This window comes from Phoca vitulina, unplaced genomic scaffold, assembly GCF_004348235.1.
Source record: "Phoca vitulina isolate PV1807 unplaced genomic scaffold, GSC_HSeal_1.0 scaffold10, whole genome shotgun sequence".
Taxonomy (NCBI): domain Eukaryota; kingdom Metazoa; phylum Chordata; class Mammalia; order Carnivora; family Phocidae; genus Phoca; species Phoca vitulina.
This window is the reverse complement of record NW_022589713.1, coordinates 28,845,891-28,864,892: the sequence shown is the minus strand read 5'-3', so window position 1 is coordinate 28,864,892 and position 19,002 is coordinate 28,845,891. Positions and strand designations below refer to the sequence as shown.

At 37.0% G+C, this 19,002-nt stretch overlaps 1 protein-coding gene across 6 annotated transcripts in view; it reads left to right on the top strand.

The window, feature by feature from the left end:
* SATB1 (SATB homeobox 1) overlaps positions 1–18,797 on the top strand; it is a 101,634-nt gene extending 82,837 nt beyond the window's left edge. For 5 of the 6 annotated variants that reach the window (XM_032408775.1, XM_032408776.1, XM_032408773.1 and 2 more), the window contains 3 exons: positions 11,374–11,577; positions 12,148–12,243; positions 13,983–18,797. In XM_032408775.1, coding sequence (XP_032264666.1) covers positions 11,374–11,577; positions 12,148–12,243; positions 13,983–14,486 — 804 coding nt within the window. In that variant the 3' untranslated portion in view covers positions 14,487–18,797. The remainder of the gene's footprint in view (positions 1–11,373; positions 11,578–12,147; positions 12,244–13,982) is intronic. The other variant, XM_032408778.1, reaches the window with a different exon arrangement.
* Positions 18,798–19,002: the final 205 nt, after the last annotated feature.

Here is a 19,002-nt window from a genome sequence, read left to right as displayed (position 1 = left end):
GTGAAGAGATTTGAGTCCCTCAGTTAAGCCAATTTCTGATTAGTAGGTTTGCATAATGGATAAAATGATGTGGGTTTTGGCCACAAAATGGGTGTTACTTTATCAGCAAAATCATAAGCAACTCGGGAGCTCATAATGACCCTGCCCGCTTAATTGTTCCTCTTAGGATATGAGTCCCATAACTTTTACAATCCCAAATTGCCTCCCCCTGGTTTTAAAAATTCTTTGTTATCTTTCCTAGGATATCAGAGAGGGAAGATTTAAATTTTTAATTCCCAGCCCCTAAATATGCATAATGGGACGTATAGCTCATTCTAGCAGATATCTGCAGTGTTGAAAAGTTTCATATAAATCAATTAAAAATGCACTGGCAGAAATATTTGTTAAAATAACCTGCAGTAAGTTATTTCTGTAAGCCAGCAAACCACTGTATCAGGTAAATCGTCACCTAAAAATGATTCATTTTATAAGTTCAAATTTTTATAGTTCTTTTTTTTTTCTTTGCACATGGCATATGTGGAGATTCAGCAACATTTTTTTCTTGATGATCTTCACAATTTTGAATAGAAAAATAAATACTGTAAAATTTTATTAGTGACTTTAGGAGGCAACATGTAAGAGATTTGCTTCATAACATTGCCATATAAGAGCACATATTTATTTGGATTGAGGGGTTTGGGAAAAGTGAAGTTTCCCATTAAGCTTCTTTAAACAATTGATGTATTTGCTTTTGACCGAAGCCTTTAATAGTGCTTCCCTGCCTCCTTAAACCTAGTAAGCTGAGCTCAGTTTGAATCTTATTTTTTGAAATGCAACATCATTATAAATGCAAGTTGTTGGACTTTGCTACAATACATGATATCCTCAGGAATAACGAGATGTGTACAGTTTCTTGCCCCTAACTAAAGGGTCCAGATTGTGCAGTTTTTATACCTTTCTCTCTCCCCGAACTTACTGCCACTTCAGTGTTACAGGGAATCCTTTGCTTCATTTTTACACTTACTCATTGAAGTGTGAGCCTCGGGGTCTGTCCAGGCCCTTTGGGTGGAGGAAAGTGAAGAGGATGCCATTCAAAGGGCTATTTGTGTGGACGTTTGTTTATGGTAAATGTAATTCAGCTGAGATGGGGGAGGCCTGCATTAAAGAAACCCATCAGCGTTAGTTCATGGAAGAAATGCTGAGGGCCTGAACCAGAGCAGTAGGAATGGAAAATAAGGAACCAATTCAAGGAACGTTCTGAAGGAGAATTGGCAGGAATTCATGATTGTTCTCTTATAAAGCAAACAGACAAGAAAAATCAGATTTTTAATTGAAGCTCTTTGCTATTTTTTTTATTAAAAACAGCTACTATAGAAAAATTAAAAAATGCAAGCATAAAGACATAAGGAAATACCCATAATCCTAATTAACAAAAGATAGCCTGATTCATGTTCTTTATACACACACACACGTATATGTATGTATACATACATATATGTGTGTACATGTATATGTCTTACATTTATTCAGATGCTATTCATACCTTTTAATTCCCTACTGAGATATATTTAAGTTATATTCTCCTTTTGCTATCACAGATAATGCTAACATGAACATTATTATAGTTAAGTATTTGTATACATCTTTAATTATCATTTATTTAGGATCAGTTCTCAAAAGTAGAATTACTGGATCAAAAAGCCTTTTGTGTTTTGAAGGTGATTACTAGACATTTCTATATTCAACATTTCCACATTGCCTTTCAGTAAGATTATACCAATTTATACTTCAAATAACAGCCTTTCAGCCCAGGTGACTGGGTGGGTGGTGATGCTATTAATTGAGTTAAACTACATCGGAGGAGAACCTAGTCTGTAGGAGGAAGATAGTGGGTTCAGGTTAGGACATGATAACTGAATTCTTTTCATTAACTCTCTAGATAGTCAAATTCCTTTGGATTATCTTTGTGATAATGACAACAATAATAAAAATAGTAATGACATTTATCATAACGTTACTGTGCCAATCCCCTTGGATGAATTGCCACAAACCCTATGAATAGTGGTAAAATTACCCACATTTTATAGAGGAGAAAATTGAGATCTAGAGCATTTCAATAACTTGACCAGGTCTAGTAAATAGTAGAATAGGAATTCAAATTAAAACCCAGGCTTTCTTAACAAATGGATCTTAGAAGTATGTACAGGAGGTGAGGTCCAGGAATTAAGTATTCTCAAGAAAGTCCAGTATGGTAAAGAGTTATAGCAAAAGAATGGTGGGCATAGTTAGTTCAAAAAGCAACTCGTCTACCTATTTTTCTTGGTACATCGCTAATTCATCTCCCTCTTTTTTTCATTATCCACCCCATTTTAAATACTGCCCATTTTTCAAACTCAAGCCAATATCACTTTGAATCAGTAAAGACTTCCTTGACCACTCAGCCCATCTCTTCTTCCTCAACTCTTGGATCCCACTTGGTGTTTGTCCATCATTGACTTTTATCATGCACTGTCTTTCACTGGTAGTTATTTTTGAATGCTTCCCAAATATACTGTGAGCCATTTTAAGGCAAGTGCTTTCAATTAAGTTCATCAGACCTTTTTGTAAATATCAGGAGCCAGGCACGGAGCTGAATGTGTTCTATTTCATTCGTACCAGCCACAATCCTGCAAGATTAATACTGTTACTGTCTGTTCTTTGTAGAGGAGGATGTGAGGCTCAAAACGGTAATTTGCTCAAGTTCACATACATAAACTCCTATATGGGATATAACACTTTATTGATATACTGAGGTGCTTGAGCATGACTTGAAGGAGAGTTAGTATTTGGATGGGCAGGAAAAAGGAGAAAGGGCTTTCCTGTTAGTATGAAGAATGGAGAATAGAATGTGGGGAAATGCTGGGCAACAGCTAATAAATAGTCCAGTGAATTAGGACATGAATGCAATTGGGAGCAGCCTTCAGGGCACCTCTAGGGAGTGTGAGCATTTTCTCTATAATAGGAAGCCTTTGAAGGTCATTTTGAGTAGTTAAGATAACTTTGGCACTTTGAAAGCAGAAGACCAGAGCAGTGATTTTCATCCCAGCATCTTTTTTCGAAGGGTATCTCAGAGATGGCTTGGGGGATTCAAGAAAGCTTAGTTACACCTGTAATTTATCTGTCAGGAAGTTCCATAGGCTAAATTAAACATCATATTTATTTGCTTCTTGTAGGCATCACAACTCTATACGATAGCACTGGTTCTCTCATTCTTCACTGAAGCTCTAGTCATCATTGGTGTACTTTTTACCCTGAGTTAAGAAAAGGAATGATTACTTAAAAGCTTCTTTGTTCAGAAGTCGAAATAATTGTCTGTCGGAAGTAATTAAAAAGAATGTTTGGTGTCTAAGAACATAACTCAAAGAAGAAGGGTCCCAGACTGACAAGGCATTGGTGGACAGGTGGAAAGGAGCAGATGATTCTTTATGATAGAAACAAGGCTAAAATTGATGAACCTTGGGAGTACTGAGTTTTCTGGGTTTTTTTTCCTTGAGTTTTTTTTTTTTCTTGAGTTTTCTGTTTTTTAACAACACTAACCATGGAGAATGAGGAGAGAATAAAAACTTAAGTAAGATATTGGAGTGCCTGCGTGGCTCTCTGTTGGTTGAGCATCTGACTCTTGGTTTCGGCTTGGGTCATGACCTTAGGGTCCTGGGATTGAGCCCTGCATCAGGCTCTGTGCTCAGCTGGATTCTCTCTCTCCCTCTCCCTCTGCCCCTTCCCCACTGCTCAAGCACACGTGCTCTCTCTCTCTCTCTAAAATAAATGGATAAATCTTTAAAAAAAAATTTAAGATATTAAGGCACAGTGTGTATAAATGTTAAACAGGAGCCAAATCATATCACTGAAACAAAAAATTCTTTTACCAAGCCCATATTCAAGCATCAGGCATGTAAGCCAGATTTCTGTTTGTTTCATTTAAGCTTTGAAGAAACTATCTTGAAAGGTTAGTTTATGAAGTATAAGAAAAATTAAACTTTTAAGTTAGATATCTTCCAAATCTAATGTTTTTAAAGGAAAATTCAGCCTTTCTTTGGAAATTCTGTTTCAAATTACAAGATTATTTTCTTGCTAGTTTAATATGTTATCTACAGTTTCATGCTTTTCTCTTCATTCCTCCTTTTTTTCCCTACTCTGATTCTCCCTCCTGAAAATATTCTTTAAACTGTAAGATCTCCTTCCCAACAACCTTTTTAAGTGAGAACTGTTTTTATCTTCTCTGGCCAGATTGTCATCTGATAATCTTATTACGGATCAAACAATCTGTAGCAAAAGAAAAAACACTATATTTATGTGTGCCATAAAGTCAGTGGCTTTTGAGAAGGTAGAAAAGAGGGGAACATAAAAACCACTTTCATTTTTTTACTTGCTTAAATTTTAAGCAAAATTGCATAATAAAAAGTACTTACCAATGATTCTGATTATTCAAAATCCACTAAATTTTAATGGGAGCTTTTCCTCAGATTGTATGAACACAGACCTCCAGGAAAAAAAAAAAAAAAAAAGAAACCTCCAGAAACTCTGCTAGATGTGTTTAACCTCTTAAAGACAAAGTAGCAAAAATGGATTCATGAGAAATTTATGGGTAGCCGTTGTCTGTCCTATTTCCACAATATGGAAACCCACAGATTTTTGGCTAAGATATTAAGTTCCTTATATAACCTGGAAAGAGAAGTGTAAAAATCATAATAATTTTTAAATATCATGACTGTTTTTTTTTTTCTTTTCAGCAAATACAAGTATCAGAAACCATGCCTTGAAAATAAATATATTTGGGGAATACACACACACACACAAATATCCCATTTAAATATGTTTCTTTTTAAGTAGGCTCCACACCCAACATGGAAGTTGAACTCATGACCCTGTTTCTTTTTAAAACCCATCTTTAAATAAAGTGGATGTAATGTGCTACTTTTAGCATGAAAATTTATTGGTACGACTCTGTTCAAACTTATTTCCCATGTTTTCTTTTAATAAGACCACTGTTAACTTAGCAGGAAAAGTTACTCACGGCACCTGCTGAGATTCTCTTCACTGTACACAAAGTAGATGTTATTAAACTGGGGAGAAAGACTAATGTATTTCCTACTAATTCCATAGAAGAGAACATGTATCTTTATTAATGTTAATGGTGGGGGCCTCTCATTATGTTATAGAATAATCTGCTTTAGCAAAGGTTTTTCTTCTGAAGAACTTCGTAACATTTAAAGGTTAATATGTTAGGTAAAGAACAGTATCTTAAGATAAGCGTTTTTATTACAGGACATGATGGGATGGTTTTTATTAAATTATATGATGATTTGAATGGGGAAGAAGAAAAAGTGCATCGCTTCTTGCCCTCAACTTTAATGCCTTTAATCAAATAATGACCTTCTGGAAAATAGTTAATTTTAAGCATTTGGAAAGATCAATACCACTTTGCCACCAAAAAATGGCCTAGACAATGAAATTTGATGTATTTAAAGTATCATTTCACCCTCTTAACCTAGTAAATAATTTAAAAATGCTTTCAATACTGCTTTGCCACTGTTCTGTTCCTCACTCTTTGAAGTGTGATGATTGTTCTTGAAAAAGAGGGTCGAAGTTGGTATGTGAAGCATCCAGGCCTCAAACCTGGAAGCCGGGGTGATCCCCTCCATGAGGCCTTGCGTGTCTCTGCATTCGGGCCCCCAGAGAAGTACTGTGTGTTAAGACTGTATTTGAGGCAGCGTGTGTTAAAAACATAAAAAGTGTGAAAATGGAACGCTTCTGGTATGTTAAAGGGGTGGCTTAAAACATCACTAGTCACTTTGCATCTTTGTGATATCTTTAAACCTTCATGCTAAAGGTGAAAGATTCTGCAACTCTGACAATTAGAACCCATTTTCCCCCCAGCTTATAGAACATTGATATGAAATTACCCATGAGTGCCGACAGCTTTGTAAATAAAAAAAAAAATTGCCCTCTATTAACATGTTTGTGGGCAGATTAAAAACTGTCTTCATTAGCATAAGTAACACTTACGGATTCTTTTAAAAGTAGAAAATTATTTGCTGAATGATAAATTGCTAGCTTTATAGTTAGTTGTTGTTGAAAATGTACTCATTCAAAATGCCTGGTGTAGTTTAGTCTACAATACTGAATTTTTTGTGTTGGAAGTACTATTTAATGGATTATGTACTTAATCCTTGTTCCTACTACTTGCTAAAATGAAATTCATGCTTTCCACTAAAATGTTTGTATCAAATACCTCCCTATTTAGATTGATTTCTTTTAATATCATATATTATTATACTAGGTGCCCCAGAGATTGGAACAAAATACTCCTGCAAATAACACATAAAAGATGAGGGTGAGGGGAAATAAATACAGACTATAAAATGTTTTGCTTTTTAGAACTCAAATTATCCTTCCGTTTCTTAAAATGTATTTTTCCTTCTTCGTTGCAGCAAGAATTGTCATTTTCTTTCTTCCTCTTTTTTTTTTTCTTATAGCTCTTGGGTTTAAAATGTATATGTACATAACAGTAAGAGATACATATCTGTATATTGTATGCACTGTATGAAATGAGTTTTTTTTTCTCAGAGAATACTGAAGCCTCTTTTCCCCTGGAAAGCTAGCTGTGTAACATGCTCCCAGCTTTGTCACAGAACGGGCTCTTGGAAGGGTTCTCCTTTTTACACGCGTGAGGCTGTAGAGGTACAATAAATTCATTCAAGAAAGGAGGTTACTTCTCTGCCTCAATTAAAATCATTGCGCACCCCTTCTCTGTTAAAATGTTCAAAGTGAATTGACTTGAATTAATTGTTCTAAAAAGAGTGGAGTGGAAATCAAGGATTGAGTTTGGTTGGAAATTAGCAGCTGAGAGATGAAGGTGCCAGGATTTTTATTTAAATGTGGTACAACAAGATTCTGTCAGTAAAGCACATCATTAGAATATTGAGTTTAGAACTGCTAATTTTTCCTTTAAAATGAGCATACAGTCATGTGTTTCATGGACCATAATAAATTGCCATTGTGTTGTCATTGAGTTTGTTTTGCTTTTTTTCAGTACTGGTTTGGCAGTCATTCTGCATTTTCTCTCTTTCCTTTTTTCCCCCCCGATCTTACATTTTTTTTTTTTTTAATAGATCCCTCACCGAAACCAGTCAAACAAATGTTATTTATTTCATGCAGTCTTAGGTTTAGCATCTTCTGCACCATTTTCTTGCTTACGGTAGCAAGACATTTGCAGATGGTTCTTGGTTACTATAAAGTACATAACAGTATTTCCTTTGTGGCAGATGGATTTAAGACTTTTAGTTCTCAATAAATGTAGGTTTACAATACATAACTTTACAGGATTTGTGTTGTATATAACAGGTTTGAACATATTATCTCAGAATTCATCTGCATGGCATTTTCAGCTTATTCAGGGTTCATGCCAGTTTTTTTAAGTAATAGGGGGAGCGCTGTGATTGATAGCAACAGCTCAAGGCGTGATTTTGAATAGAAACAAAGGGTTTAGAACAGAAGGTGTCAAATTAAACTTCGTCAGTTTGAAAAGTAGTAACATCCTGAAAGTTTTACTAATTTATTTACATGTGGCTACTGTTTATATTTTGCCCTCTTTATATGCAGTGTAATGTTGCTTGGCAAATTTACTACATTTAAAGTTTAGGTTGTTCCTTGTACCATTTTAGTTTTCTGAGAATGGATCAGTCTCATTATTTTAAGGCTGTTACTCTCCTGTCTTTTCTACTGTACAGAACAGTCGTGATCTAATTTAATTTGGGAAGCAGCTCACTACTCCTGCCTATGGTCTTACAATATTTCAAGTCCCAGAGACCGCTCTTAAAAATGTAATTACGTTCACATTTTGCAACAAAGTACCGCATTTCATTTCTTGTCTCTCCTCTACCAAGTAAATCTATACATTTATCATTTAAAAACCAATACAGTACTTAGGGGAATCATCATTATTTGTCAGATATTACAATATTCTGACATGTTCATTGTCTTACCAAGTTTATTTGCTCTAACAATATCACTTATGAAAAAGTGACCTAGAAAAAGGTACTGGGGAATTAGAAAGCATTTGGCTTTTTTAGTCACTTTGTGCAAAACATAGATCAGATTACTGTCATCATTAATAGAGTCTCAATTGATAGGATTTGAGGTAGTCAGAATATTCCAAGGTATTTAAATAGTATTAGAATGAATTGATCTTATTTTTGCCAGCATAAATTGGGAATGAGCCAGTGTCTCTGCTGACAAAGAACTAGCGTGTCAAAATGTCTGTTTTCCATTATTTTTTAAGAGATACACACATCGAGAAAAGCACTCCCCCCTTAATTTTTTTTTTTTTTCTTTTTGGAATACCCTTGTAGAACTAACAGTTCCCAGCTGCACCGTTAAATATTTTTCTAAGAAGCATCTGATTTCAGTCTCTTAAAATCATCATGTCTCTTGAAAGGCTAGCAGAGACATGCTTCAAACTTATAATTTATCAAATTATTTTTAGATAAGGAATTAGAAGTATTATTTAAGGGCAGAGGTTAATAGCAAACTACTGGAAATGTTATGTTAGTCATGGGCAATTAATAAAAATAAGGATCCATCTCATAAGTATAGAGACACAGAAGTGACAATATGAGCAAAATATTTGTTGAATGAGTCAGGGCTCCTTTTCTGAAATATTTGTTAAACCAGCATGAGTGTGATTGTTTAGGAATTAGCTATCATTATTAGCCATTTTAAAAGAACTAATGATTTTCTTTTCCAAAGAACATCTGTGATCCACATGTTTTTTCACATATATCCGAGTGCTAACTGATCTGTTACTTTAAAAAGTTTCTAAAGGATTGGAAAAATTATTGGCGTTTTTCAGCTCTCTCAAGAAGCTTTTCTCCCGTGAATTGTTCTTAATTTAACTTTTAGCAATTTTTCGTTACAAGCGTTTATTTCTTTAAAAAAAAATCTTAGATATTCAATGTTTAGCATGTATTGCAATAGTATACAGTACTAGCTAAGTACAAAAAAACTACCCCCCCAAAACAACTTTTCTGTTCTGTTTTTTTATGAACCTGCTAACATCTGGAAAGGTAAATAGAATTGTAGCAATTTGCTCTGTTTAGGCATGGGGGCCTGTCAATTGCTGTAGCTGAAGAATGGAGACAAAGGGGAGGAGGAGAGTCATTTTAACCATAGTTAATATTCAAGCCTACAGGAAGATGTAGATCTAAAACCTGCACAGCATCAAAACTTAGAGGTAAAGTGTAAAGAAATAGCTGAGATGTAGGAAAATATAAAATGTTTTCATGGCTCAATCCAGATAGCAAATATTTGCCAATAAGAGCTAAATAAACATCTCCAGGGCATCATATGCAAGTGGGTCTCAAATACTTCAACTACTCAAATACAGTTCGAGAGTTAATATTATACTCATATAAATAGAGCTAAAATGTGACACATCATCATATTTTTCTGGAAATAAACATAGAATTGCCATGGTTAGAAAAGAAGCATATCCGGTGACATTCTAATCACAATTATTATTTTTTTTAAACTAATATTCTCTCAGGTAAATCTTCAGTTTACTGCCTGCTCTCTTAGCCTTGAATTACGCATTCAGTGGCATTGAATGAGTGCATGATTGCATGACCGTCCCCTTCTACGTGTTTGTTTAATTACAAGACTTGCTGAGTAGAAAAACAAATGTCTCAGAAAAATTAGTAGATCTCATGAGGGTTAGCAACAGTCACTCACCCTTGGCTGGTTAGTAGGTGGGCCTTGGGAAGCTGATGTTATCAGCTCTCCAGCTTTTCTTTTAAATTCTCTCAAATAGGCCATCTGGGAAGAATGGGCCTTATTTCTTTTCACCGTATATTGCAGTTGGAAGGGGAAGGAGAATTTTCTCCAGTGGTTCAGTTTGGGAAGAAGGGAAGGAAAGTCATACCATTCTCTGGTCTCACCCCAAACAACAATCGCAACAACACACACACACACAAAACCTCTCCTTGGCTAGTTCTAAAATCAGATAATAAACTGTGCTCCTTCCACTCCCATCCAACTAATTTACTTGGAATTTCCAAGAAATCCCTTCATCTTAGGTCAAGTCCCTAAAGCAGAGCCTAAGACAGGGAATTGGGTGTCTATGATTTGGTGAAGGACCCGGAAGGAGTGAGGGAGGATAGGGAAGAGGAAGGGGTCCAGTAAGAATACGGTCTCAGGTAGTCTGTATTGATGGGGGGAGGGCCATCTCCAGAGAGTAGATTGAAGGGTTGAGTGAGTTGTCACTTTGAGGGAAGAGGGCAGGGACATTGTACCACGGGGTAAGCCAATCACTGGCCACCCCAGGGTGTGAGGGGGTCAGTGAGGACGTGGAGTAATTGTCCAGTCATCTCCAAACATTGCTCCAGAGAAGAGTATGGCTGTGAGCTTTTAGCAGGCAGCACGGCAGCTGGAGGTGGTTGCCTTGCTTGGCAAAAGGGGTCTGGGTGGGACAGGCTCCCTCTTACTCTCCACCGCATTGCCTAGTGTCCATCATGGCAGCCAAGATGAAGAACGTTTGGCATGAGGATTAGAAAATGTTAGACGATGTACTCTCTTGGACCACTCAGTTCTTGATAATCTGAGGATCAAAAATGGGGCCTTAAGGGAGTCATCAGAGAGGTTCAGGTTTTGGCATTCATTGGACATTTCCTTCTCTCTCAGCTCAGGAAATCTATTAAAATTCTTGTCTGGTGAATCATACTTCGTGCACTGCAATGAGCAGAAAAAAACAGGCTCCGAGATGTCCTTTTGGAAAGTTGTTTCTTGGAGAAGTCTTCTAACGCCCATTCTGATCATTATGCTTTACACTGGATGGCATTCTTGCTCACTGTACTGCACGTGTCTTTTCTCTGTCTCTCACACACACACGCACACACACACGCATATTTACACGTAGTTTCCTTCCTAATACAAAAATCCTAAACTTTTAGGAAACAAATTATTTTAAAAATCTGTCCTATCTCCTTAAATACCTTCAGGATCTCAGATGGCCGCTCATCAGACAAGAAAGCTGGGCAAGACAAGAAGCACGTTCAACTTTGCTTTTCTCCTATTTCACATATTGCAAAGTCCGTGGTAAATGTGTCTTGCCCTTGGAATCATAAAAAACATGACCTTCCTTTAAGATGCAAATCTGAACATTTATTAGAAACAGAGCCTGCCTCCTTGACAGCCACAGCTATTCTCTCTTAACAGGTTAAAAACATTTTTTAAGCAGATTGGAGTGTTTTTGAGCGTATAAAAAAAAGTTAACTTCACAGGGTCTTTTCTTTTTAGCTCTTAATGGAAAATATCAGCTCCCCACAGGCATAACTGACCTATTATGCCCTTGTCTCTAAGGGGTGGTTGTGTGAGCTGTTACGCTGGAAAGAAGATCCTTCTCCAGAAAACAGGACTCTGTGGGAGAACCTCTCCATGATCCGAAGGTTCCTCAGTCTTCCTCAGCCAGAACGTGATGCCATTTATGAACAGGAGAGCAACGCGGTGCATCACCATGGCGACAGGCCGCCCCACATTATCCATGTTCCAGCAGAGCAGATTCAGGTTCGTTTACCTTGGCCAATTCAATATAGCACTAAGTAAATAGAGCTTTAAACTTAGCAGGGAAATTAGCGTTTCTCTTCTTGCCGCCAGTCTAAACATAGGCTTTAGCAAGAGATAACGATACACTGCCATCTTGCTCATGGGAATAAAAGGAAAATTAGCACACTTTTTCCAACATGTGTATTGTGTTCCTTCTCCCTCATTTCCCCAACCACAAAATGCCAGGAACCCCCCTTTTTTACACTTCTGGTTTGGCAAGTGCGTCTTTGTTAGAATTGGGTTGTTTTTTGTGTGAGAGCTCAAATTTTGTTTTTTGTTTTTGTTTTTTAAAAATCCATTTAAAAAATACCACCTATTTTTTAATGACTACCAATACTGCCGTTTCTGTAGAGGAGGTTTGTACAATCAGAACTTTCTACCTTGGATACTGTCCAAAGAGAGGAGGGGAGGGAAGCCTAATTGGAATCTTGTTTCTGACTTACTGGCCCTTCCTTCACCTTGTCGCTGTCTCCCCACACCCTCACAGAACGCAGGTTAGGGGTGAGTCATGTCTGTTTGTCTTTCCTTTAGAGCCCCTCTCCCACCAGCCTTGGGAAAGGAGAGTCTAGAGGCGTTTTCTTACCAGGCCTGCTGACCCCTGCACCATGGCTCGGTGCTGCTCCTCAGGTGAGCGGGCACAAGTTACCTATGCCAGCAAGAGAGGGGGTGGTGTAAAGACCTGCTCCCTTGGTCAGAATTTTCAGACTTGCAGAGGACGTACTAACCATGGTGGTGGCCGAAGACCACTGTGCCAGCAGATTCAGCCTTGTGCTTAGCGGGTTCTGTCATGGGACTTGTCTCCATTCGTCCACTGAGGGACCTCCCCTATGAATCTAGATTGGAAAGCTCTGGGACCAGGTAGTTTGTTGGTGCCCTATGGCCTTGATTTCTAAGGAAGCGTGTTGAATGAACTGGGGCTGTAGAACCTATTTCTGTTAAATCTAAGGGGATGTTTTTAGCTTTTCCCTTTAAGAGAAAATTCCATTGCCTTCCAGAGTCCTAAAATTCTACTGTCTTTGTTGAATCACCTGCATTATTTCTTGGTATTGCTGTGGGTGTGGGTGGGGAATGTATATATTTATCTAGCTAAAAACAGTGATAGAGTTATCCATCCACTAAGAAAAAAAAAAAAGTCCTTGAGTGTGTATTAAAGATAAATTGGAAAAGGGAATCCCTTAGGATATCAAGCACTAAAATAATCATGAAAGCCTGAAAAACTTACTGTTGTTTAGCAAAAACAAAAACAAAAAAGACAGGTATATGTATAGTAATAAAAATAGTACTTGTTTAAAGATGTAAATTGTTTTTAATAAAATTGTTTCTTAGGGGGATAAAAGGAAATGCTTAGGCACAGTATAAACGCTCTAATATTTTGCAGCTTACTCAGGTTGATTTGCTTTGATGATAAGAATTATAGATATAGAGTATACAGTATGTGCATGTGTTACACATTTGTTATGTATAATTGTGTATGGAAATTACAGCACATATACAGACACTAATTACGAAAACGTGTCTGTATACACTAAATTTAAATTCTAATCACATGAGTTTACTACAGACAAAACAATTTGCTAGCCGTTGTACGGTGGATCAAACTTTTATTTTTCGGTAAGGAAAAAAGAAACTTGCAGTGTCAGCCTAGTGCAATTTGGTAAGAAATTGTGTGTGTATTAAATCGTAACTGACTGGTAGGAAATTCACAAACGTGAGAATCTCAAAAATCCTTTGGAGTCTTAAGGGATACTGCTGAAGAAGAGCAGGCGTTTATCCATTTTATTTGGAGTTTAAATAAGACTTTCTATTCTTGCTCCATGCTTTAGGCATGGATGAAATGGGGCAAAACACAGGTTTCTTTCTCCCAGGGCTCTGTAGCACTCCTTTCGAAAATGCCTTTGAAATCCTTACTCCTCAATCTTCATTTTAAATCTTTGTTAATTATTTACATCATAATTTGCTTTGCTGTCTTCGCCTTCCGATGCGTATCCTGGTGAAGTCCACGGCTCACATTTTCAGCGCGCTGAACTTTCACTTCCGTGAGCCAGACTGAAAATGAAGGGTAGGGAGGGAGGTTCCACTGACCGCTGATGAGGAAGCCCAGTAGCACCCCCCCCCGCAGCCCCTCCACCCAAAACCCTGGTCGTGCCTCCCCTTCCTGGTTCTTACCATTTTGACTTCTTTCCCTGATGCCGTGGGCCGTCTGGCTGGCCTCCCTTTGCGTCCTGGATCTTTGTCCCCCTCGGAGGAGCTCCAGGTGGGAGAAGCTACAGGTGGGATTCCCAGCCCCCTGTCGCCTCCTTCGAGCCGGCTTTGCCCGCCGCGCGGGAAGAAGACAGGGCTCTGACTGTCCGCTTGTTTCTTTGCAGCAGCAGCCGCAGGCGCAGGCGCAGCAGCAGCCGGCGCCGCCGCCCCCGCAGGCGCAGGCGCAGCAGCCCGCCGGGCCCCGGCTCCCCCCGCGGCAGCCCACCGTGGCCTCGCCCGCCGAGGCCGAGGACGAGAACCGGCAGAAGACCCGGCCGCGGACGAAAATTTCCGTGGAAGCCCTGGGCATCCTCCAGAGTTTCATCCAAGACGTAGGCCTGTACCCGGACGAAGAGGCCATCCAGACTCTGTCCGCGCAACTTGACCTGCCCAAGTACACCATCATCAAGTTCTTTCAGAACCAGCGGTATTATCTCAAGCACCACGGCAAACTGAAGGACAACTCCGGCCTAGAGGTGGATGTGGCCGAGTATAAAGAAGAGGAGTTGCTTAAGGATTTGGAAGAGAGTGTCCAAGACAAAAATGCTAACACCCTTTTCTCGGTGAAGCTAGAAGAAGAGCTGTCAGTGGAAGGAAACACGGACATTAACACTGACTTGAAAGACTGAGATCAAAGTATTATTTTCATTCAACAGTGCCACTGGTATTTACTAACGAAATGAGAAGTCCACCTTGTATTCTCTCAGAAAACCTTTGTTGTTCATTGTTTGGCCAATGAATCTTCAGAAACTTGCACAAACAGGAAAGTTGAGAAAGGATAATACAGACTGCACTAAATGTTTTACTCTGTTTTACAAACTGCTTGGCAGCCCCAGGTGAAGCATCGAGGATTGTTTGGTATTAAAAATTAAAATTTGTGTTCACGGGACACATCGAGGTGTGTACCCCGTAAGCATGATACCAGTGATTTTTTTTTTTTTTTTAAAGAAATTACTATTCTGGAGCCTCAAATAAGCATTATAACTTCTGTGATTATTATTTCCTTCCTTTAATTATTTCTGTAACACTCCACACTGATCTTTGGAAACGCGCCCCTTATTTTAAAAAAAGAAAAAAAAAAGAGTTTGTTACTCTATTGTATGTTACAAAAGAACTATAGACTGTGGAATGCAGTTTAAAGATGACATATGCCAACAAATGCCTTGTATTATATGGCACTGCCGTAATTCAAATTTGTTTTTATTTTGGAAATAAAAGTTCACTGTAATTTTTTTCATTCTCATTGTTACATGATTTTTTAAAAAATGAAAAGAAAATGTGAAACACAATTTAGTCCTCATTATTTATTTGTAGATCCTGCAGCATCATGTTGTAATTAATTTTTTGGAAGTTTCCGTTAAATGTAATATTGCTTCTCTTGTTACCATACTGATTCTTTTCTATTTATAAATGTATTTTGATGGGCAGTAAAACAAAGTGTCTTAAAAGTTTTAAATAGAGAAAATGTGCTTTACACAGTTGCCTATAAAAAGTGCTCTATGTTATCCAAGCAATTCATACTATAAGCTTCACTCTTATTGTTGTATGCAATTTTTACTATCATGCAAATAAGCTTAGGTAAATAAAACTAATAGATCACCTTAGAAAATTATGCAATTAATGTGAAAATAATTGATGTTTGCAATGTGTCTTCCTTTGGTTTACAATCAATTTTAAAGCTACATCTGTATAAAATTTCTGTATAAAGGTGTATTTCTTTTTTATGAGTTTATGGCTATGAAAACACCAGCTATTTTGTTACAGCTGGCTGTTTTTATAAGTGTATCACAATTTTCTTTATGCAGAAATGTTCTGATTAGGAGTGGTTATTGACTGTAACTACACAATTAAAATTGTTTGTATGGTATGACATGGTAGGGTTTGTCTGCTTATGTGAAGTAACTTTAAAGAGTCAAAGATGGCCCTCTCAGTTAGGTGCATGTTAATATTTTCTTGATGATATTTTACTGATTTTAAAAAGAGCGATTGAAAAGTCACTAGAAACACTGTAAATTTAAATCACAAACACGTGCTCATTTTTTAAGTTTAACAGTGAAGACCATGACCTGTTTGGGGTTAACATTTTGCCTAATAAACAGAGATAGTAGGATAGTCAGAAGACCTGCCAACAAAAACATAAATTTAGTCTCTAGGAATTATGTGCTTAGAGTGAATTCATCTGCATTTGTTTCACAATATTTAATTATGGCAACACTTTTTTTAAGCTAATGTATAAATATTTTAAAGGCCTTTAACAGTAACATAAAGTAAGTAGGGAAAAAATGGACCTTCTGTATAAAAACCTCTTAGTAAGCAATGTATTTTTTTAAGTTATAAATGGAATATAAGTTAATAACTGAGCTCATTTGGTTGTGTATGTCATAACTATGAGAACTAAATGAAGAAAGTAAGAATATCGCACCTGGAATTTAAACACCATCTTCAAAATTCTTGCAACATAAAACTCCATACACTCCATGATATAAAATGAGGTGTGCTGATGGTCATGGAAAGGATTGAGGCCAGGGTTTCAGGCTTTGTTATTATTATTATTTTTTTGTATTCACTTTATCTTTTGCTGCTTCTTTTTAAGACTTCTTAGATGTTAATAAGGGTATCTGGGTTCCTTGATAGTTGGTTCTGAAATTGTCCAATCTCTTCATGACTAACATTTTTCCAGGCACTGATGAGCTCATTGGTAGGCAACTGGGCTGCTTTTAATATTGAACTTTTACTTGAGAAACTAAAATGGCATCATTGAAGACTCCCGATTCAGCTGTAAAAGTACTATTTACTTTTGAAGCACAGCTGAACTGCTTTGAAGGCAGCTGGTTTGCTGTAACTTAAAATTGTATTGAAAAAGTTTTCAGTTCTCTTTATTAAATAAGAAGACAACTTTTAAACATTCTTGCTCACTTACAGTTCAGAAAACCATTTGAAGAAAAGAAACTTGAATTAATAAATTAGAAACTAGATCTCATGTAGTAAAAAAATGAATAAATAGAAACTAGTATGCCATGAAGTTTTTTATAAAATCCTTTCTTTCTCCTTTTTTTCCTCTGGGTTTAGAGGGAAAAGCTAGAGCAAAAAGTAGTCCTTGATTTTATTTTAATTTTTTAACTAGCCCAACAATATAAAGGTGTCAGAAATTTTAATTATTTTAGAAGGAAAAATTGGGTTGCAAATACGATTTTGCCATTCCCAATAAGCTAATGTCTTTTGAAATAACATTTTGAATGAATTTGATGAGTGTGTGTGAGAAATCAATACAATACTAATAATAGTCTCACTTAGACCCTTTAACTTAAGCAGCATAATCTTCCTAATACGATCTTTTAAACCAAAAATAAATAAATGAAAAGCACATATCAAAAAACAGTTGATGGTCATGATGGAGTGAGCAAAATTGTTTTCAGGGAAGACGGCACAATTTGGAAATGATTTGTTTGGGTGATCTTCCACATTGCTCCCCCAATGTCATTTATTGTTCATGCCAGTCCTCCTACCAGTGGCTATGGTAAAACTCCTTGAACAAGCTTCATTGTGTCCAAGTATTTCAGAAACTTTTAAAAGCTGGGCATGACATAGCGCTTTGTGCTGTTAAGACCTTAGCAGAGTCAGGTAGTTTACGGGTAATAGTCAACCTTGTGCATCTGAATCTGTCATGGATTCCTTCCCTCAGCACTTTGCCACTAATTTGTATTACACTCTGTGGCCATATAATACTTGCACATTATGCAAAAAATAATGTTGACAGTATCTCCTTGGCACGTAATATGCAGAGTTGACACATAACCTTTGAAAACCAAGGTAACTAATATGTGTGCCCTAGTTGTGTGGCACTTGGTTAAAAAGTCTGTACATATGTATAAAATGTGTATTGATTAACATTTAGTCCTAAGGAATTCTGAGCTTAAAAGAAGTGGTTTTTTTTTTCCAAGTAGTGATATCTATATCTAACTGTGCTTATCTAAAATATGTAGCCTGAGTAGAAAACATTTTCAAATGGTTCAACATTGAGTAAAAATGACAATCCCATACATTCCATTATTAAATTCTGCCCTATTCCCTATTGTTATCATCAGCTGATATTAAGGTCCTTGATTGTCACGATATTATCAATAAATGAGGTATTCTGAACTGCCTGGTGATATTTTCAAAAAGAGCAATTAAAATGTGTATACCCTATTATATAGCCAATAAAAATAAGACTATCTTGCTGAAGCAAGCCAAAAATTTGCATGATAGTGTGGAAGGTTCAAATGAAGGTTCAAAAATATGAATCACATTTAAAATATCAGAAGATACTGATGCTATAGTTTATCTTACCAATAAATATTTTTTACTTTTAAAGGGGGCATATTATGGATTCAGTATTTCTTCTGAGGCAATCCTTTTAATGTGAATACTAAATACTTGCATGTCTTTTGACAAAGGTTAAATTACAATCTATTAACATGCAGATTTTTGATAAAATATAAAGTACCCTTATTAAAGAAATGTGGTGGAAGGTGTATGTCCAGAATACGATGACCTGTTTAACAATACCAAATGTTAAATAAAAATAGTTTGGAATTAATGTTTAAAAGACGAGCAACATTTTTAAGCCTTTCTTACATTACCCTACTTACATGAATCATGTATTTCCAAATTTAACTTTATCAAAATAATTCCAAAAAGTTCCATTATGGCTTCTTGCCTTATGCCAGGGTTGTGTACGAAGTCAGCTTCTGTCAACTATTTTCAGTTGCTAGTATCCCTATTGTGATCAAAAGCATGAGACTTGGACCCCGTTCTCTATGATGATGTTTGATGAGGAGACGCAATAAAACAGTACCTTATACTTGTTGCCTGGCCAAGGAAACAAACTCTAAAGGGACCTATTTTGCTCTAAATTAAATATTGAACATTATTTCAGTACTATTAGTTGAAATTTTTTTTTTTTAAGATTTTATGTATTTGACAGAGAGAGATAGAGCAGGAACACAAGCAGGGGGAGTGGGAGAGGGAGAAACAGGCTCCCCGCTGAGCAGGGAGCCCGATGCGGGGCTCAATCCCAGGACCCTGGGATCATGACCTGAGCCGAAGGCAGATGCTTGACCACTGAGCCACCCAGGCGCCCCTAGTTGAAATTTTTTACCGTTA